This window comes from Hypomesus nipponensis, chromosome 21 (assembly GCF_054491055.1).
Source record: "Hypomesus nipponensis isolate SF chromosome 21, ASM5449105v1, whole genome shotgun sequence".
Classification (NCBI taxonomy): Eukaryota; Metazoa; Chordata; class Actinopteri; order Osmeriformes; family Osmeridae; genus Hypomesus; species Hypomesus nipponensis.
In genome coordinates, this window is record NC_140381.1 from 9,946,533 (window position 1) to 9,968,031 (window position 21,499).

The window sequence follows — 21,499 nt, forward strand, 5'->3', positions numbered from 1 at the left end:
TACCGTTTTAATTCAGTATGTAGGTATCATTAAGCACACACCAACCATGCACACACAGCTCATTTTTAGATTAATTTTCTTCATCATCCTCTCTGACATACTTCAACAAAAATACAAGATAATGTAAAATCATTGAATGGCAAGGCAAACGTATAACTTACATCAAGGAGTCTGGTTTCTGGGATGGACTATTACTGTATGGTTCTGTACATCTGTACATCTGTAGTCTATTGACAACATACAGCATTGGCGTTGTCAAGGTTGTTGCATGTAAACAATGTGGAGTTGTTCCCATAGAAGCGACACTATTTGTTTGAGCAGTGCCATTGCTACTGGACCATATTTAGTCACTGGGGCGCAGGCTGGCTGGCTGTGCTACAATTTCAAACACAGAAAGCTGCCGAGATTCCATGCAGACCTCACTGTCCTTTTATGGCACACACTACACTGCCTCTCTCTCTCTCTCTCTCTCTCTCTCTTCCTCTCTCTCTCTCTCTCTCCCTCTCTTTTTCTGTCGGTCTGTTTCCCACTCTGTCTCTCTCTGTCCCATCCAGCTACATCTTTCCCTGCTCTCCTTTTGTCTCAACCCCATCTCACATGATGGTCTTTACTCTGGTCTCCTCTTCTTCACTTCACACCTTCTCAGCACCGCATGTTGACATTGACCAGAGAGCTCCATCCATGCAATCTTCTCGAGCAAAGGCCTTCCATCTTACAGTAAACCTGCAGTGTTTCACACATACCAGCAATGTGCCTCTTTGGCCCAAACTACGGGCCTATCACTGTGCTTGATTTATTGGGCCAAACAAGAAGACTGTCCTTATATAGGAGGTTCCATCGGACAGAAGTCTGGAAACAGTACTAGGGATGCAGGCAAGAAAGGGAGGGAAGGGGGTGGAATGAGATGGGGCTAAGGATAAGGGAAACACTAGCATACGTGTGGGACATTTACCCCTCACTTCCCCCCACCAAACACACACACACGCCTTGCATATCGAGGGAAGACCCACACACACACATACACACACCCTCGACACACACCCCATTCCTCCTCTGTCTCTATCTTAGGGCAGCTAGGGGAATCCTCTTCTGCGAACAGCTGGTCAGCCTTATGGGGGAGTGAGATGTTGAAGGACACAGGCCCCCTGGGACTTTAATATGAGGACACATTCTACTGGGGCCTCAAAATGCTAAATCGGAATGATTTCAATATGGCCTCTAGCACAGATCAGTACAACTGTCAGAACTGCAGTAGCCTTACTTTGGTTGACCATCAGGTCACCCCCTAAAGAGCCTACTGTATACATAATGATTCACTTCCTTCCTTAATGCAATGTGACTCAAGAGAACAAGCTTTAACAAGTCACTCTCCAGTTAAAGCAATACAACTGAAACAGCTGTCTAGAATAGATTATAGCCTGCATTTTTTCACAAAAGTTTATTCAAAATGTGTTTTTATAACCTACTATCTCCACAATTTCACATTTGTCATCAAACCTAGTAAATTATCTAAACATTTTGGGTGTTCAAAAATGAATGTGATGTTTCACTCCAGCAGCCTCGGTTCTTAAGAGAATCAAGCGCGCATGTTCTTGGCTACTTCTCTCGAAGAGGATGCTGACAACAGTGCGTGCAAGTGAGAGGAGGGACCTACCGCTCGGCTCCACCCTCGCGCACGCCGGCGTAGTTTAAATGTTAATACGGGGTACTATACCGGGGTCATTTGGACTGTTCTTCTTTGGAGTACTCCGTCAATCGCAGGACGCTCCAAACCCCAACTTTCCAAATTCCAAATCCCCTCCTCATCATCAAACTTTAAGTAAGTATTTTTATGTCTTCACTCACACAAATGGATGTGCACTTGTTCGTGCGCATCACTTGTAACGCGCAGTGACTGACATTGATGCACATGAAACTGTCACTCATCGATATTTCTACAATGAAAATCCATTATCTATTTACGGCAGACACCACTTGTTCTGACATTTGTGCGTGTGTACGTTGTAAACTTAATGGGCAGCATTGCAATAGTTCATAGATAAAGAACTTCTTTTACTGCAGAAAGCACTGACACATCTGTGGTGTAGCATTCATGACATTGATGACATGACGTTTCCTTGCATTAAAGGTTCTGGTTATAAAAGCGTTTGCTTTCGAATACTAAATTGGACATCGAGCATAGGTTTGAATATTTAAAGGCAAAATATATAATAATTCAGTTCCACATTTGATCAGTGATCATAAAAACTTTTGAAACTAGGAGGAAGTTGCTGCTTCAGTATCAAAAAAATGACTTACCACGATGTTTCCTGTTCTCCTAATATGGATGTATAAAAAGCCTGTGTAGCTGGTGTGGCTGAGTTATAGACTGTGAGAACCAAATTCTGTCAGCTTGCATTGACGTAGGGCACCACAAAAAAAGCAGTTAGAAATCAAGTCATACCTGTACTAAGGTTAATACCAGAGGAGGGGGAGTAAAAACACATTTTCTTACAAGCAGGGATAATTGAAAAGACTGATACTTTTATTTTCACAATCTGTAGAGAACATATAGGAAAGGAGTTAGGTTGGAAGGCTACTAGTCTCTGTTTTGTTTATCATTGATGGTTGACTGTAGTACAGAAGAGATTCATTTCTCTCGATCTTGTCTTTAGTGCTCTGAGGTGAGCTCTATATTACATTCCTTTACTGCCTGCAGCATTGGTCAAATCACTCTTCATCCACTTTATATTTATTTTTCAGTGAATTTAAGCACTGCTTTGAGGCAGGATTGGATTTAAAGCGTGGTCAAATGTCAACCAGCAGAAAATGACATTTGGATTCGAATTTGCTTGAAGTCAGTCGAATTAATAGTCAAATCTTTCATGTTGTGTAATGACAAAGTGTGTCTTATTACCTAACCTTATTAGAACAATTTGAAGCACTGTAGCAGGGGGAACACTCCCTAGTTGGAAACAATGTTGAGAAGAATTGTAGCAGGTCCACCCTTCAGCAGGGCCCAGCCCCAACATGGTTAAAACATGGTTCCAAGTCAAATCTGTAGGAGGGAAATAATTACATTTTAACTTATTGCGAACCACCACAATGCACTCTGCACTCAAAACATAGCAATAGGCTAAGAAAGTGTTTTCATCACAGTTTTGTCTATCTTTGGACCTGTCCAGCCAGGCGCTTAATTGGGTTTAAATGATTTTAACACAATGTCTCTCTCTATCTGTCTCTCTCTTGTCTCTGTGTCTGTCTCTGTCTCTCTCTCTGTCTCTCTCTCTCTCTCTCTCTCTGTCTCTCTCCTTGCTTTCTCTCTCAGTCCCTCTCTCTTCCTCTTTCTCCCTCTCTCACTCTGACTCTGTGTCTTTTCAGTTGTACAGGGATGCTTTCCCTATGAAAAGTCAGTATGAGCAATGATATTCAGCTTGTTTGTACCTCATATCCGAGTGTTTGAATGTTTTGCTTGGTGGTCATGAGGACAAATAAATGCCTTATTAGGTTCTACACAAATACTGGCAATACTGTTATCAGTTTCAAATGATAACATAAGGGCTCTGACTGAGCCAAAGGTTTGTTAGTGTTTATCGTCAATAAGTCGACTATTGCCATAAGGCTTAACACTTATCTTCCTCTGCTGACTATTATTCATTTGAATCATCAAAGCGTAAGGATACAGAGTTCAGGGGTTAGAAGACTACAGGGAATGGAGTTGTGATGTGGCCATGGGACAGAAAGTAGAACCTTTCACAGGCCCAAGGATCAACTCATGTCCTCTGAAAATAGAAAGGTCACACAGTCTCCTGGGTAACAGGCCCATTTATACTCAGCTTCTAAACCTCTGCTTATCCGGTGATATCAAAAAGTTTGTTCGTTTTGTATTTAATAAGTTGCCTTATCAATAAGTGGCCTTATTGACAATGCAACAACAATACTGACAAATAAGCTGTTGAACTATATAACTATATAAATAACTTTTCACAGTCAGAATACAATGCATTTGTGGAGTGGGGGCGTCTAATGCCAGGATCTAATTGATCAGGGTAATTTAAGTTATATGATATATCTATGGTTTGAATACATCTTAGAAGGTCTAGGGATAGAGTGTTCAGGGGCTACAGGAAGTTATCCTCTTTAACTAAAATCTCACATTTCCCCATTCTATTCCGGGTTTGTCAATTGGTCACAGATTCAGATCAGGAGTGTTTGGCAACTGTTTTTGTCAATAACAGAAAAGATAGTGTCAGCCAGGTCGATAAGAGCATCCTTCAGGAGTAGATGTTGATAGGCTAACCTGCATCAATATCCATCAAAGACATTGCTCCGCTGGTTGTGTTTTTTCTTTGGCATGAGGTGAGAGCCCCCCCCCCCCCCCCCGTCCTTTCCAGCATTGTGTGCTTAGAAACACAACATTTGACTGTGATTTTCACCTCCTCGACATCCCACCTCCCCGTCTCTCCCTGCTGTTTGGTCCTCCCAGTATTTACGAACAATCTTCTGGGGACCCTTACCATCCAGCTCGACAAGTGCCATCCGCTCAGACAGAGGTCTGTCAGCCAACTGTCAAACTGTCCACCCAGACACCTCCCCCCACCCAATGTGTCAGACAGCTGTCATCAGTGTTCCCTGGGCAAAAACAAAAGCTGAGCACGCGTTGACACAGCCAGGAGAAAGAGAAGAGTGGGGGAAAAGGACATCGGACAGACAGATACAGTGATTGAGAGGGGGGGTGGAAAGGGAGGGAGGGACAGAGACAGAGTCAGTGTGGAGTCAGGTGGCTGTGCGGGTAGAGAATCGGGCTAGTAATCTGAAGGTTGCCAGTTTGATTCCCGGCCGGTGCACGACATTGTGTCCTTGGGCAAGGCACTTCACCCTACTTGCCTCGGGGAGAATGTCCCTGTACTTACTGTAAGTCGCTCTGGATAAGAGTGTCTGCTAAATGATTAAATGTAAATCTAAGAGAGAGAGAGGGTGGAGGGGGCAGCCAAGTAAAGGGAGTGTGGACTTAAAGGGAGCTGCACATGCTTTTGCAAGGGAGGAGGGGGGTCTTCAGGAAAACTTCAATTATGTCCAGGAAATCGGTGATCATCAAAGAATCAGCTGTTCCATCTGGCTCCTCTGTATACACAACACAGAACTGCAGTCCTAGTCTCTTGACATATACACAATCTTCATCCATTGCTGAATTCGGCATCCTTTTTAAGTTACAAACAGACAGCATCCGTCTTCTAAGCAGAGTGTCTGACTTTGGACCAGTGGATGTTTATGCCTCCTTCCGTCCAATGGGTTTAAGGGTATGGCTATTTGGCTTTCGCTGCTGGTCTCAGGGGAGCACAGTGATAATATTTCCCATGGGGAATAGAGGCTGGTTTGCACAGTTCCCACTCCGCAAAGTGCATACCTCTCTTAAGACTGTCCGACTGTACTGAGATTGGTTGTGTGTGTATACCGTAAGTGTGTGTGTGCGTGGATGGAATTCTGTGGATTCTGTGTGTATGGACTCGAGTGGGGGTTCTGGCCTGGGTTCAGGATTGCAACGATTAGTCTTTACCATCAAAGGTTAGCGTTTATCTTTAGCTGTTCTGAGGTCATTCAATTGATTCTGAGAGTTTTGCTCATGTGCACCCAAGGAATGCTTAGTGTGTAGACACACACAAGTCATATTTCTATAGGATAACAAACTCTATAATGTTGCCGTGTCTAATCTACTCATTACATTTCACGTCACACACTGTATTGTGTAAAACAGCGTGATGGATCTATGTGTGTTTGACTGGAAATAAAAGAAGCTGGTTACCCCCACAGCACGCGCACCTGTTTCGGAAGGTATTGCTCGGCACTAAAGCAGCTTCCTGGTGATCCACTGGAGCACAGCAACACCACACACTAGGTGTTGGACTGTGCTGCAGCCCACCACCCTACAAGTGTCTTAGCAGTGGGGACCATATGAAGCATGAACATTGAAGTCCACAACACTAAGCACACAACCCCCCCCCCCCCCTTCCCCCCCTTACAGCTCTTCGCCTTCCGTGTTATCATTTTGGAGTAAACTGCGAGTCCGGTACGAGACATACTATTCCCTATAAGGGCTTTGTTTGGGAGTTCACTTGCCTGGCTGTTTAGGTCCGTCGAAAAGAAGCCTGCTCCAAAGAAGGTGCCCATATTTGGTCATCGCAACACAGGGCCATGTAGCTTAGAGAGAGAGGGGGGGGAGCATTAAAGAGAGTGGGAGGAAGGGTAAAAAATGGACATTGTTGTTACTTGAAGCAATTATTTTCTGATTGAGTATGGGTCAACTTTCATTAACGGTGAAGGCTCTGCCGGGCATTTGATGGGCCAGAAATCGATAGGTCTTAATCGTGGAAGCTGAGAGTCCATTTCCCAGACTCAATCTTCATATCTAAATTAGGGGGCTGTAATGTTTGTGTCTCCCTTGTGGCGTGTGTGAAAGTGTAGAGGAGGGCGAGAGAGAGGGGGGTCTGTGAGAAGGACGGGACTTGAAGTTTCGAATGGATGAGGAAGTTTAACCCTTGACGAAACTCTCCCTTAAAATGTACAGTCTTGGCAGCAGACTCTTTTTGTGAGAGTATGATGTAAGATCATGTAAGATATGGCTAGCCCTGCAGGGGATGGAACATTCAGAACTCCAAACTGCTTTCCCAAGTATGTAGAGGGAGATATATGACAGCATGAAATCTGCCTTCAACTTTTCTCTTACGAAGAGATTAATTATCACTTATGACTCATGACAGCTTGACCCATAAAATCTATTGCTTGCATTGCTTATCCCTCAAAAACCCAGTAGAAACACTGCTTTACCATGATGTGAAGCCTATTCATTCAGCCATTCTACATTCTTTCTTCTCTTGATTCCCTCCCTCCTTCATTCCTTCTCATCCTCCTTCCTCCCCTCCTTTCTCCTCGTCAATCTCGGACACCTTCTTTCCTAACTTACTTTCTCTTCTACCGCCACTCCTTCCCATACGTCATCAAATCCATCCATCCATCCATCGATCATTCCACCATTTATCTGTTCACCCTTTCATCGGGCACATTTACTCATCCTTCCTTCTACTCTTTTTTACCATCACAGCTGGCCCAACCAACCTGCCAGGATGACTAAGAAGGCCCTGAGCGAGGACGAGAAGTTCCTCTTCCTGGACAAGGACTTCATCAACAGTCCAATGGCCCAGGCTGACTGGTCGGCCAAGAAGCTGGTGTGGATCCCCTCTGAGAAGCAAGGCTTCGAGGCGGCCAGCGTCAAGGAGGAGCATGGGGACGAGGTCCTGGTGGAGCTGGCCGACAACGGGAAGAAGGTGACGGTGAACAAGGACGACATCCAGAAGATGAACCCGCCCAAGTTCAGCAAGGTGGAGGACATGGCCGAGCTCACCTGCCTGAACGAGGCGTCCGTGCTGCACAACATCAGGGAGAGGTACTTCTCTGGCCTCATCTACGTGAGTAGCAACGCTTTCAAAGCGGCTCGTGGCATGCCACATGTGTTTTAGCTGGGATTCCGCAACGATCCACGTCACCTAACATTCACAGACAAACACAAATCAAATGGTACGTCGACGCTTTTGGATGGCATGCTTGATGTTGTTGGAACCAATCCACCCGTTTCTCCCCTCAGACATATTCCGGTCTGTTCTGCGTGGTGGTGAACCCTTACAAGATGCTGCCCATCTACTCTGAGAAGATCATTGACATGTACAAGGGCAAGAAGCGCCACGAGGTGCCCCCTCACATCTACTCCATCTCTGACAATGCCTACAGAAACATGATGCAAGGTTAGTTTCTACTACAGTTCCTGACTGACAATAATACAGCACTATTCAAATCAAATAGACCCAAAGAACATCACTTTAAAGGGCACATTACAATGTTGCAAGAGCGCAATTTGTACCCGCAATTGGAGTGAGAGAGTCAAATCTTTTGACTTCAACACGTCAACACAAACAAGTAAGTGTGAATAGCTCAGTGAAGGCTGCAGTATCTCTCCAGACACTCTAAAGGGAGAATCCTTTATCCCCCACAAGCAGCTGATAAGCTGGAGAGCTAAGCCGAGCGCTAGGTCTTGTAAGCAGAGGCATTAACACGGTCTATTATAAAGTGATTTGTGCTCTGTTGAAGAGGATCCTGACAGCTTTAAGAGCACCGTGCGGGTGAACCATGACAACAGCTGTCGAAAGTCGCGTTTTCGCATCGAAATATGGAAGACTGGCCCAGGCTCTTTCACGGCCATTATCACACGTCTCTTCTGAAAACGGGGCCGGCGTTTTGTGTCAAGCCCACAAAACACCAAGTTGCATGCAGCAAGTTGTACGCAATATCATTTTCATTACAAACATTCATAGGCTTCTAATATTAGACACAGTATGCTGTATATTCACCATCTACGGATAATAACCACAGAGTTTAAGGCATGTAAAACAACATTTCACACCAACAAACACTACACATCCTCATAGTCAAAGTTGGACGGGAGGTGGCAACTGTGGCAGCGGCCTAGTTGCGCTTACAGTAAATGCTTCTTGGCTAACCCTAAGGCACTAATACCTCCAAGAGGCTCATTTCCTGATGTGGATTGTTCTAGTATTCCCACAGGGGCTGTTTCATGTGGTTTCAGAGGGGGTCGTGCCCACTTGACCTGTCTGAGGCGCTGGGGATTCTTCCAGGAGCCCACATCTCCTTTGAATAACTATTTGGATCTTTGTTCAAACAAAGTTGCCTTTTTGCCTGTTTCTTTTCAGTGGTTGTGTGAGTTGAGGTGAACTGTCTATCACGGCCTTGCAGATGCATACTGTAGATAGTGAAGCATTCTTTATTGGGTGTGTTGCTCAGTTCTGCAAAACGATAGCAAAGTGAAAAGAAGAAGTTAATGTGAAAGCGATGGCTAAAAAGTTGTCACTCTTCCACTGTGGTTGATGGACATGGCACTGCACAAAAACAGTATTTAGACATCCCAACAGTGTTTTTTTGTCACTGCCTTGGAAAAAATTGCCACCCTCTTATAATATTTTGCCCGTAGTGTAAACAATTATTTTAAGTTCAATGAGGGTCTTTTAGCAACATGGCCTTGCATTAGCATGGAAAGTGGTGTATGAAATCACTCCCTCATCATTGTTTTAAGAGCCAACCCATGAGTGATGTACCTGATTTAAGCCCTGTTTGTTTGCCAAGAAGAACACAATGACATCACTCTTCCTCATGTTTCTGCTATGGTGCCTGTTCGGTGTGTAGCATTGGACTTGTGGTTTACAAAGAGCAAACCTGCTGAGATTGTTATGTTCTCTGTCCATCGCTCACACTTTATAGACTCTCAATCCAGTGTTACATTACAGGCTTACTTAAATGAACAATAAAAGTCCACTGATTATGTTGTTTGTCTGGAACGTTCAAGGGGGTTACCAAAACTAGTGACTGCTATTAAAGTAAATAACAACATTAGAAATAGTATGTTGTATTTATTAAAGTTAGGTTAGCTGTCCGTAAAGTCCTCTTAAATATTGTTGCAGCCGATTTTGTAAATCCCACTTGATTACTTTCTGAATTGAGAAATCAAAGGAAAATGTATATTTCTGAGTTGACAGTCTGGAATTTGTGGACATTCATATTTGAGGGGTTAGACTGTCATAATATCCATAATTATATTGACATTTGTGTGTTTTCGTGAAAGCAATGACGGAAATAAAGGGAAAATGACAGAAAATTCTGTCAGTGTCTGACAAGAACATAATCTGGCAGCTCCAGGGGAGGGTCCTGTCACATGAAAAGGAAATCAAGCAGGTTAAACAAAACCAGAGCAAGAATGTTAAGCCGTCAGAGGCGGAACTATCACTTCATCCTTTAAAGCAGAGTCCTGAATAATAAATTGTAGCCATACGAGATTTTGTGTTAACTGTACCGCATAGGCTATTAGAAACTGCAAGTTGCAGCTTGGTTCTAAGATGGATTCGAGAGACCGCAGATAGAGTGCGGCAAGTTAGATCAACACTTGTATTATTGTTTTTGTTGTTGATTTTAGGTAAAGCACTTTGAGCTGCAATTCTTGTATGAAAAGTGCTATATAAATAAAGTCTTACTTACTTACTTACTAGGACAGCGTTGCAACTCTGTTTGCCGGCAGACAGGAAATACTTGTGTTTACATATACAGTTCTGGTGTGTACATCCAGTGTCGTGTGTAAACATGAGAAGGGATGCTTGATATCTGTCAGGGATTTTGTTTGGATTCAAGTGGATGGTTGTTGCTGTTGACGGCGTGACAGGGATTTCCCACGACAGAGTAGACGGTCCGAGTAATGGTACAGTCCAAACAAATAGTAAAGTTTAGTTAATGGTATGGCCTCATGCCTCTGTGGCTCTATAATGTAAGTTGGCCAAGAATATCAACAGCTCTTGTCTCCTGGGTAATAGGTTCTAGGGCCCGTGAAGGTTCTCTGAAGGGTTATCTGTGATCGCGGTCTCAGACAATTGAGTAAAATGCTGTTCTCCCCTGTGGAAAGAATCACATTCTTCTGACAGAGCTTAAACGTTAGCTTTGGGCTTTGAAGTTTTCACCAGTAGAAATGCGGTTCTCCCATATGTGGATGGGCCCCTCAGATCTTGACGATTGAGATGTTGTCTTTCCACGCCACTGCGGCAAAGAGCGCTTGTCCGCGTGAACGAGCACACTCCACAGCTTTCTTATCTACTGCTTTTCCTTCCCCATCGTCTGGTCTCCCCTCCCCTCCTCTCCTTTACTGTCCCCTCTCCACACTTGGCCTCTCTTCCTCTGTCTTGCCCTCCCGTCTCCACTTGTCTACTCTCCTCTTCCCTCCCCTCCCCGTTTCTCTCGCACACTCCTGTCTCTATTCGCCTTTGGCTCAGGAGAGTGTTTGGTGTCGGTGTTGTGTTTGGATCTGTTATGGATACCTTTCAATTTCTCTTTCTCTCTCACACACACATACGCACTCATTCTCCCTGCCTTAATTAGGAAATACAAGAAAGAATAATGTGTGTGTGTGTGTATGAGTGCTCGTTTTTTGAACATGTGAGTGCACGTTTTGAGAGCGTGCACGTGTGTGGATCAGAACCAACTGTGCCAAAACTGGCGGCAACGTTTCCAAAATGAATATTGGCAACCTTGAATGTCCAGTTCGGCCCAGGCAAAATGCTCTAGTAGTGTGTGTCCAGCGTCAGATTACTTTACTGATCCCGAAGGAAATGCAAGAAAAAATGCTTTGTGCAAGAATCGAAACCTTGTTACCTTTCACACTCGTACAGCAGCATCCCTTGCTCAATGGGGACGTGGAAAGGGAATTTGATTGTAGTGGACTGAGTCGTGCTTTATGTCAAGCTTAGGCTTCATGAGGATGAGGCAATGAAGGTCTCCGTTTTTCTATTCCCTCAGTGGAAAAAGTATATTCCTGTCTGTAAAACACTTTCTCTTTCTCTCCCCCCCCATCTCCCATTCCCTTCCTCTCATTTTAAAGTCATGTTTACCCTGAGATCAAGTTATGTGATACTCCATGACAATGGATCTAATGATAACCAACTGGGCCTTCCTTCAACGGCTAAACACCGGACTGACCCCGGAACCCTCTAGACTAATCGCCTGTGGGGTGCATTTTCAACACAGACCCATGTGGTTAAATACCTTTTATTGTATTTCAAGAAAATTGCATTATTGAATTGATGTCATTGTTAACATCGTTGACAAGCGGAGAAGTGGAGAATTGCATTTGTCCTCCTCGTTAGATGAAGCCATTTGAGTTTTCACACTCGGTCACAGCACTCGGGCCGATGCTGTGTTGGTGTCGCAAATCAACACTCTTTCTCCAGGGTAAAGCTTATGTCCGCATCCTGTATTTGTGGGCAATAAGTCATACTCTGTGATGATGCATAACGTCTGCATTTTGTTTTTTTACTGTACTGACTGTAGAACAGGACTTCAGACTATGAAAGTCCTGAAATTCTGTTCCACACCGTGGCCGACGGTTTTGTGAACCACATTCATTTTTGCGGATTGTGCATAAGATAGTGTACATGGTGATGACAGTTGGTTGTGTTTCTCTCTACAGATCGTGAGGACCAGTCCATTCTTTGCACGTGAGTTTCAGTCTTGCTTATTCTCTCTTATTCTCAGTGACAGTATACCTTTTTGAAGTATTATTTCTGTCTTGCAATTTTTCCTAGACATCACAGCAATGGTTTGGAGGGCGATAAGGAGGGGATGGGTGTGTGTGGAACAGTTACATAAAACTTACATAAACATGGGGAAACAAATGGGATGCCTTTGTCTCTCTTCCACTCCGGTCACCTGCTATTGACAGCATCTCTCACCAGACATGCCCATGGTGGAAATGTGCTGTGTGCGTGTTTAGGGATAGTGGTTTAAAGAATCCAGTTCAGAAACAAGCGACAGGAAGTGAACGGTGTTTATTTTTGTGGGGCTATGACTATGATGATCATCTGCAGTGGGAACCATCCCAAAGAGTTATGGGGGTCAGCACCCTTTCTACTCCACTCGTTCTCTTCTCTCTTTGGTTTTTCTCGTTTCTCCTTTTCTTCTGTATGTATCCCCTCTCCCTCCTCTCTCATTGGTTCCTGTATCTCTCTCTCTCTCTCTCTCTCTCCTCAAACCCACTGACAGGAAGTGTGCCCTGTGTCCTGATTAGGAAAGCAGATTAGCTCGGAAACATTTGGGCTCCATTTTGTTTGTTTACATGTTTATAGGAGTGATTGTTGAGAATCCTTGCACTCAAAGAGGACTCGTGGGGAGAAATGGTATCTCTCTCTTGAATTACTCCTCGAGCCCAGACTGGACTGTTAATTTGTTACCAGTCTTTTTTCATGATGTCCATTGGTGGCCTTTGACATTAGGTCCACATACATACCATATCGCAACCAATAGCCATGCCAATGTGGAGAATGTTTACAATATGCTGGGTGCAACAAAACACATGGCCCGGTATGCAAATATGTGTGCAAAACTTTGCATATCTACCCTTCACCATTTCTGTCGTTACTGACAGAGGTTTACTACCAGTGTATCTGATCTGTAATAGTTTCTGCATTGTATCTATTATGAACACACTGGAAAAGAACCAGCACATAAATGATAAATTGTTATATGGTTATACGGTACGTATATTATATATATATATATATATATATATATATATATATATATATATATATATATATATATATATATATATATATATATATATATATATATATATGTATTGGGGTTTTCACCCCTATTTAAGCCCACACAGCACCTTTCCTGTCTGGCCTCCAGTGGTTCCAGGAAAGGAAATGCGAAACGAGGGTTCCACCCAGTTGAGAAGCCCTGAGCTCTCTCTATTCAAGCCCGATGGATGCCAGGAAGCAGCACATTGTCGGATCACGTCCAACCACTTCCTGTAACACTGGCCACCAACAATTTCCATCCCCATTCCAGGCACGATTTTGGAAGGCGTGTTCTTTTTTCCCTGTTTGTTTTCGGGCGGCTTAATGGGACTCCATGGTGGATCCCATTTCAAAGTAGGTTTGGTCGAGCGTCAGTCTAGGTTGGGTTTGGAGTTGGAGAAACAGGGTCTAAGACACACAATCTTGGCTGTCAAAGAAACAGATGTTGACAATGACTTATTGTACCAATTTTAAGGCGGGTCCCTGTAAACAGTTAATGGTCACAAAATGATGTTCTTCAAAATGTCTTTAGTTTGACATAAGTAGTGCTGACTGTCCTCGAATCCATATATGGAAGAAAGGTAGTGTGCAGAACATGGAATGCCATGTATGACATTCTCCTTGAGTTTGTATGAAAGTACACTGATATATTGTAGCAGCCCCTCACCAGAAACCACTTCTTATGTCATGGAACCATTATAAGGTGGGTCACGAAATGATATTCTATGTCCTCCTTACTTGTCAACTTTTCCTAAACATGACACTGCCAATACCATTCATGCCTCACACACGACAAAGGACTTTGCATTGCCTCAGTGTTCAGTTCATCATGGCTTTGAACGCCATTTTTAGCACTGTGCTCAATCGCTTTTTTTCTCTATTGACCACCAGTGTTTAAAGTATCTTACATGCTGTATTAGTATGATGGCGTTTTATGGTGTTTTATGGTGTTTTATGGTGTTTTATGGTGTTTTAAGTTAACACTGTTTATAACAGTAAATCTGTTTAAACAACTAGAAGAAAGTATTGTGTTCACACCTAGTGTTGTGTAGTTTTACAAGATACACTTCACAGATGGACACAAACATGTTGGTCAGTCAGCACTTAATAAGAATTCTTTGGGGCCCACTGTCAAAAAATTCCTTTTTACGATGACGATAACCTTGTGTGTGGTACAAACACGGATGTCTTGTTTCATGGCTATGAGTTTTTCCAAGCATGTTACAAACAGAATGCACCATGGGAAATGGCATGGACCCTTTTTAAATCCACACTGATGCACTTGACATCTCATTTTTACAGGGTCTTGTTTTTCTTTTCCCCTCAAGGCACAGTGCTGCCACAATAACTCTAACAGGATAGGAATGAACACGCTAACCGTCAAGCTTGGCAGCGTTGTATGATTGTTGATCCGCGCCCCACTCTGACCTTACTGGAACCTTCGGGTTTACAATAGTTTCACTGAGGAATCCCTTTAACTTACAAAGTGGGGTCTCTCTCTCCCAGATTCATTCCAGGGAAGAATTATGGGTGTGCGTGCGTGTGTGTGTGTGTGTGGAGGAGGGGGGGGAGGTCTGAGGGGGACGAAGTGTGTGTTTGTGTAGTTTTGAGGGTAGGCCTGCTTTTTGTTAGTCTAAGTCCTGGTCTGGGGATAATCACTGTGTATGATGACATGGGCTGAGGCCATAGATGGTTGTATAACCCAGTAGTCTTGGCCTAGGCTTATGTTGAGACTAACAAATAGGTTGTGAGGCCAGGTTTCCAAATGTTACCCTATAGCATTAGTTAGCATAGTTTGACGTCTTTCATGAAGATCTAGTATCAAGGGTGTGGCATTTGTGTATTTGTGTTGTGTGAGCACTGGCTTTAAAGGGACTAGGTAGGAGGATGCCTCTGTAGATGCAACAAATTGGTTTTGGGGGGTGTCACTACAAGTTGAACACACTGTGGTTTTGAGTTCTGGACATTTCATGTGTTTTAGTTTTGTAGGACTTGACGCCCCCAATGAGAACGGTCTCCTCACGGGGCACAGAGGGGAGATTCCTCTGTCTGGCTAGCCAGCCAGCCGCATGACAGAAGCCCAGTGGATCCCACTCACACCTTGCCTTTTATGGGCTTGTTGGAGCCGAGCGATGGGCTGGGATCATTCAGCATCCAGGCATCACAGATCAAAGACCAATAAAAATCCAACCAGCAGCCATTGTGTCGTTCCGGCTCTTCCTATCTTGATACCAAGCTCGAGAGATCTGTGCGTTTGTTGGTTGGTTCGTTTTGCACAGGGGTTGGCTTGTGCCGAGCGTTATCATTATGCTTGGCGCTGGTGTTTGTTGACCGTCGCCCCCCCCCCCACCCTCACGTGATTCAAATTCAATTAAACCGAGTTTATGAACTGTGAACAACCTGTTCGGTGCCGTTTTGCTGTTCATGCGTCTCACTCCATCTCTTTCTCTCTTTTTTTCTCTCCGCTCCCGTCATTGACCTCCCTCTCCCCCTCCCTCCCTCCCTCCTTCCATCCCTCCCTCTCTCCAGTGGAGAGTCCGGTGCAGGAAAGACAGAGAACACCAAAAAGGTCATCCAATATCTGGCCGTAGTTGCCTCCTCCCACAAAGGCAAAAAGGACACCAGTGCTGTAAGTATATGCCAGTAAACTACAGAAGACACTGAACATTCAATGCCATTTCAAAGTGACCATTGTGTGTCAGAAGTTGGGGACCTTCCTAAGCAGTTTCCTTGCTCTTATGCAAGAGTTGTCCAGCCTGCAGGAAACTGTCCCTCTTTAATCCTTTATCGCAATTTCCTCCAAATAGCAACAATCAGGAACAAACTTTGCCTACGTGAGTAAAAGGGAATGCCTAGAGTGTGTTTTTCTTTTCTGCGTGTGGTGTGTGTGCGTGTTCTCATCCTAGGTTCAGGATTGCATGCGATAGTTGCTCACCGAGTCAAAAACTAATACCGTAGATATTTCTCTTCGATCAAGATCCCCCAATCTTTTTGTCCTTTGATCTCAAAGCAACCCTGAAGTTAAACCATAACACTTGTAATATAATCTAAAACCCTCTCTTGCAAACAGCTAAAACAGTGCCCCTGAGAACCAATAGGAACTGCATGACAATGATTTTTCAGAACTCTCCAAAATGCAGGACCGTTATTTGGTATAAGTGCTATTGGATTGTGTATGGGTTAGGGCTAGAATCGTTTTCAAATATCATCCAGGTTTTTGTGAACACCCTTTCACTGCCAGGGGATGAGGGGGGAGGGCTGGTCAGGGAGGCTTGGGCGGGGGTCGTGGGCTCCCCTGGCACTGAAAAGGTCCAAACGAGCACAAGTGTGAGCATGCCCATCTCCTCTCTTCCTGTCTCTCAAATGACATCATGTCCTGTCACAGACCCCTCCTCCCCCTTATCCCCCCCCCTCCCCCCCCCCTCCTCATCCATCACCTGCCATCCGCCCCTAGGGGCGTGGCCGTCTTGCTCGGTAGACTTTAGTCGTACACTTTTGATTTGCACTGTGTGGAGTTTTGGCAACACCAAATGTACCGTGACCCTTTGAACTTTTCAGCGGCATACACCGGAGGGTCTGGTCTTCAGCCCTAAATTACAACATGTCATTTTAAGCTCTGTATGATGGAATTGCGCTTGAGTAGGGTTGAGTTCTCCATGGATGATGGCCTGGGGTTAGTTGTTAGGGGTAGGGGTGCAATTTGGTGAAAGGATTAACTTCCAGGTCAACACTGTGTTTGTCTTCGCTGTTGGCCTCCCACCTCTAGTGTTGCCTCCAGAGAGTTGCTGAGTACTGAGTCTTGTGGGTCCTGTGAAAGCCCCAGACCAAAGCCCGCTCTCTCTTATATTTTTCTTCATCTCTCTCTCTCTCTCTCTCTCTCTCTCTCTCTCTCTCTCTCTGTGTACACTACATTGCCCTCTCCTCCTTGCTTATCTTTCCATCTCCTTGAGTAGTGCAACAGCAGCCTGTTAAAGGCCTTTCTGTCATCTGTAATTTCCTCGCTTTTTTCTGTCTCTTTTCTATCTCTTATTCTCAGTGTCTGAAGCGAGTGGGACCTTCCCTGCCTTCCCAATGCTGAAAGCTGTTTGGTAGCTATCATCTTTCCTGTCCTGCTTTGTTTCAAGTCAAATATTTTGATATGAGTTCAAGTTAATCTCGAGCTGGATTTAACAGGATTTAACAGGAATTCGTCCATAGATTATCCTTAACAAGCACCATTATTAACCCTTGTGTTATCTTCGGGTCATTCTGACCCGTCAGTCATTGTGACCCACCGTCGTATTGCAGCAACTTTACCGCATATAAAAACAAAGTGAAGCATTTCATTCTAACCGTTGGGCTGTCTCAGACCCCCCACATTGCGAGGGTTAAAAGAAAATTGTATTGGGTAAAATTGAGTAAACACAGCAATGGTTCATTATGAACCTTTGGGTCATGTGACCCGAAGGCAGCACAAGGGTTAAATAATTTACTCACAGCACCAGACTACAAAAATATGTGATTCGTTAGCATGACTTTGAACTCTAAACCTAGATTATTCTAACACAGTTTTCCCAGGGACTGGGTGCATGATCCTTGCTCATCAGAAACATTTTATCTGAAGTCAGACACCAGCAACAAAACAGCCTATCATGCTCAATCACTCTACATGGGCTTAGGTTAGCTTGTTGGCTATACTAGCAGCCATCCAGGAGATCCTTGTTAAGAGAGAGAGAGGTTGGCAGAGGTTTGTGGTCTGATGCTGATGCCCTAGCTTTGATCAAAGGGATTAGGTCCACACGGAGTGATGGGGTGTCTTGCTCACTTACCTCCTTTTCTACTTCTATTCTGCAGACCAGACCCAGGTGAAAATTGAAATCAAGTGTGTCTTATAAAGAGGTTTTAAACATGCCATAGCTTCTGTAAACATTACATTTAGTCATTTAGCAGACGCTTTTATCCAGAGCGACGTACAGAAACATTCCCCCCGAGTCAAGTAGGGTGAAGTGCCTTGCCCAAGGACACAACGTCATTTTGGCACGGCCGGGAATCAAACCAGCAACCTTCTGATTACTAGCCCGATTCCCTAACCGCTCAGCCACCTGACTCCCTTAGATGGTGCATGTCTTTTGTATTAGACATACATCACAGTGTCCCTTGCTGAGAGGTTCTTTGATCTGATCTGACATAGCCCTCATTCTAAGGTGTGTCAACCCTTGTGGACCTTTTATGTAGGGCTTGAAGTAGCTTTAAAAGCCTGAGGTATGTCTCAAAAAACCTCTCCAAACAAATTGTCACTTGTTACCTTCAACTCTCCACTGGCACATTGTGAAGTTGTCCTCATTTCCACAATGTGGCCATCTAGTCCCATTTTGCAACAAATAGGTGAGCCCGGTTTATATGTGTGCAGTAGGAGTACAAAAGCCTTATAGGTCATTAGTTGAACGGTAATAGTGTACTTTTGACTTTAAAAAAATAATGTGTTCACCTTGTCACATGAAAGGAAGTAATAAGGATGATTTTATGATATTTTCATGTGATACTATCATCACCAGGGAGAGCTGGAGAAACAGCTGCTGCAGGCTAACCCCATTCTGGAGGCCTTTGGTAACGCCAAGACCATCAAAAACGACAACTCGTCACGATTTGTGAGTTCTCTTACCTCAGGGATAGACATTCCTGCTGTTGTAATGGGGTAAGGTTATCCAGGTGTTACCAGGACCCATTGATGTGTGGAATGTTGAAGTTTGGGTCCATTGTGAAATAATAAATGTTGTAGTTTTGTATTAAATGTGAAAGTTATGTCTTTCAAATGTCAATGTGGTTCAACGTGTGACATACCTATACTGTACTTTCTCCCACAGGGTAAATTCATCCGCATCAACTTTGACGTGACTGGCTACATCGTTGGTGCCAACATAGAAACTTGTATCCTGACATTGTGAGATGTGTATTTCGCCGCATGGAGGGGGCGACCCCTAATAGATTCTGTCCCTGGAACAAACGTCCAGTTGCAAGTTAGCCCCAATGTTTAATCAGCAAACATTACCTCAGGTTGAGAAGCTACAGTGTGGGGGCTGTTCACACATACCTGTAAGGAGTGTCATGGTCTCCCTTGTGACCATAGGTAAACATGGAGTGGGGTAATTGGCAGCTGGACAGTGATAGTCTGTTAGAGGACTGATACAGGGGTCATTAATAGCCTGACATTGATTCAACAGTTCGACTTTCCCAGGGAATACAGTAGACAATGTTTAGGGTGGAATTTCAGTATGTACTGTATTTAGGTCAATTTAGGTCATACATGACATGACTCATTGTCATCTTGGTCGTATTTTGGCACAAATGTCCTCAAGAACAGGCCCACATGTGAACTAGGTCACAAACAGATGTCTAGGCATGATTTGTCCATGTAAGACATTTATCTTTAAGAGTCTTTGTGACTTGTGGCCCCCAAAACCCAATTAAACGTATTAAAAAGAGCTTCAAAGTACTTCTTTAACACGTGACATCAGACCTGCTGGAAAAGTCTCGTTGTATCCGCCAAGCCAACACAGAGAGAGCCTTCCACATCTTCTACTACATGGTGGCCGGTGTCAAGGACAAGCTACGTGGTACGCTAAAGGAGATTCCTCCTTGACCCGACATATTTTCCCAGTTTGGTAGCTGTTTACTGATGCGTTATTCTTATACATTCGTCATTTGTGGTTTATTGTTCCAGAGGACCTGTTGCTCGAGAATTTCAACAAGTACCGTTTCCTGAGTGCCGGCAATGTTTCGATCGCTGGCCAGCAGGACGATGAGATGTACGAGGAGACGATGGAGGCCATGAACATTATGGGCTTCTCTGAAGAAGAGAGGATGGGTAACGTAGTATTTTCAACTAAGAAGAACTATAGTACGTTTGCGAAGTTTAACCCATAACCCGTGGCAAGTACGCTCTACTGAGTATGACCAGGGTTCTGGTCATATTGATAGTAAAAACTCTTCACTCATAATGAATGACGGATCAGCACCAAAGCAAGTTTCATAAGGGAGGCCATTTTGGATTTAGTAATGTCGCTAACTCGTCCATGCCTTGGCTGTTCCTCAGGCATCCTGAAGGTATGCTCCTCAGTGCTGCAGCTGGGGAACATTGAGTTTAAGAAGGAGAGGAACCAGGAGCAGGCAACCATGCCTGACAACACAGGTGAGGGGTGACAGATACATCTAACTCACAGTGAACACGATCTTCCTCTTTCATAGATGAACTACAAATCCCAGAAGCTTGGAGCTTCAGCTATAGATCCACTACTCCCTTTGGTAAACATCTTTGAGATGGTAAGGGCCTTGTGGGATTAAACCATGCTGTTTTGTTGCTCTCGATTCACCAGCTGCCCAGAAGGTGTGCCACCTTCAGGGCATCAATGTGGTAGACTTCACCCGAGCCATCCTCACTCCACGCATTAAAGTGGGCCGAGAGGTTGTGCAGAAGGCACAGACCAAAGAACAGGTAAAATGTTTGGAATGGCCAAAAGCGTATACTCATGAATTACATTTTTTTTTACATTATTGTTAGATTTGCAAGACTGTGACTTTTCTGTAAATGTTTAACATTTAACAACCTCTTCATGATAACACTATTGAACAATAGAATAATATAATAATGCAGTTTTATAGTTCAAATATGGGGATATCTTTTTCTTTAATGTAGCTTGTCTTTGTTTGTGTACCAGGCTGACTTTGCCATTGAGGCCCTGGCTAAGGCGATGTTTGAACGCCTGTTCCGCTGGCTCCTGGCTCGCGTCAACAAGGCTCTGGATAAGACCAAGCGCCAGGGCGCCTCATTCCTGGGCATTCTTGACATCGCTGGCTTTGAGATTTTTGAGGTCTACCTCTTAAAACTTCAAATATGTTGCCATGTGAAAAAACGTATTACACACAAGATGTATTATTACATTTAGAGGCATATTAACATACATTTAGAGACATTGTAAACTTTGACAAACAGACAACTGACTCTGACTTGTTTTCCTCTTTTCCCTTGCAGAATAACTCGTTTGAGCAGCTGTGCATCAACTACACCAACGAGCGCCTGCAGCAGCTGTTCAACCACACCATGTTCATCCTGGAGCAGGAGGAGTACCAGAGGGAGGGCATCGAGTGGAACTTCATAGACTTCGGTCTAGACCTGCAACCCTGCATCGAGCTCATTGAGAGGCCGGTGAGTGGAAAACAATTACGTTATTTTCTTATTTTCACGTTTTGTCATTGGATGTCCAGTTAACATATCCCAAACACCATATTCTGAACTCAAAAAGGTTGCCATAAAAATATTGAAAACCAATGAACGTACTCAGTGTTATCAATTGTACAAA

At 44.1% G+C, this 21,499-nt stretch overlaps 1 protein-coding gene across 4 annotated transcripts in view; it reads left to right on the forward strand.

Annotated features, from left to right (window-relative positions):
• Positions 1-1,718: 1,718 nt before the first annotated feature.
• Positions 1,719-21,499, forward strand: part of myh11a (myosin, heavy chain 11a, smooth muscle) — a 32,284-nt gene continuing 12,503 nt past the window's right edge. For 3 of the 4 annotated variants that reach the window (XM_084684807.1, XM_084684810.1, XM_084684809.1), the window contains exons 1-14: positions 1,719-1,819; positions 7,079-7,442; positions 7,619-7,775; positions 12,050-12,077; positions 15,693-15,792; positions 15,971-15,997; positions 18,698-18,790; positions 19,007-19,070; positions 19,658-19,756; positions 19,864-20,007; positions 20,236-20,331; positions 20,516-20,634; positions 20,858-21,010; positions 21,172-21,345. In XM_084684807.1, coding sequence (XP_084540933.1) covers positions 7,101-7,442; positions 7,619-7,775; positions 12,050-12,077; positions 15,693-15,792; positions 15,971-15,997; positions 18,698-18,790; positions 19,007-19,070; positions 19,658-19,756; positions 19,864-20,007; positions 20,236-20,331; positions 20,516-20,634; positions 20,858-21,010; positions 21,172-21,345 — 1,596 coding nt within the window. In that variant the 5' untranslated portion in view covers positions 1,719-1,819; positions 7,079-7,100. The remainder of the gene's footprint in view (positions 1,820-7,078; positions 7,443-7,618; positions 7,776-12,049; positions 12,078-15,692; positions 15,793-15,970; positions 15,998-18,697; positions 18,791-19,006; positions 19,071-19,657; positions 19,757-19,863; positions 20,008-20,235; positions 20,332-20,515; positions 20,635-20,857; positions 21,011-21,171; positions 21,346-21,499) is intronic. The other variant, XM_084684808.1, reaches the window with a different exon arrangement.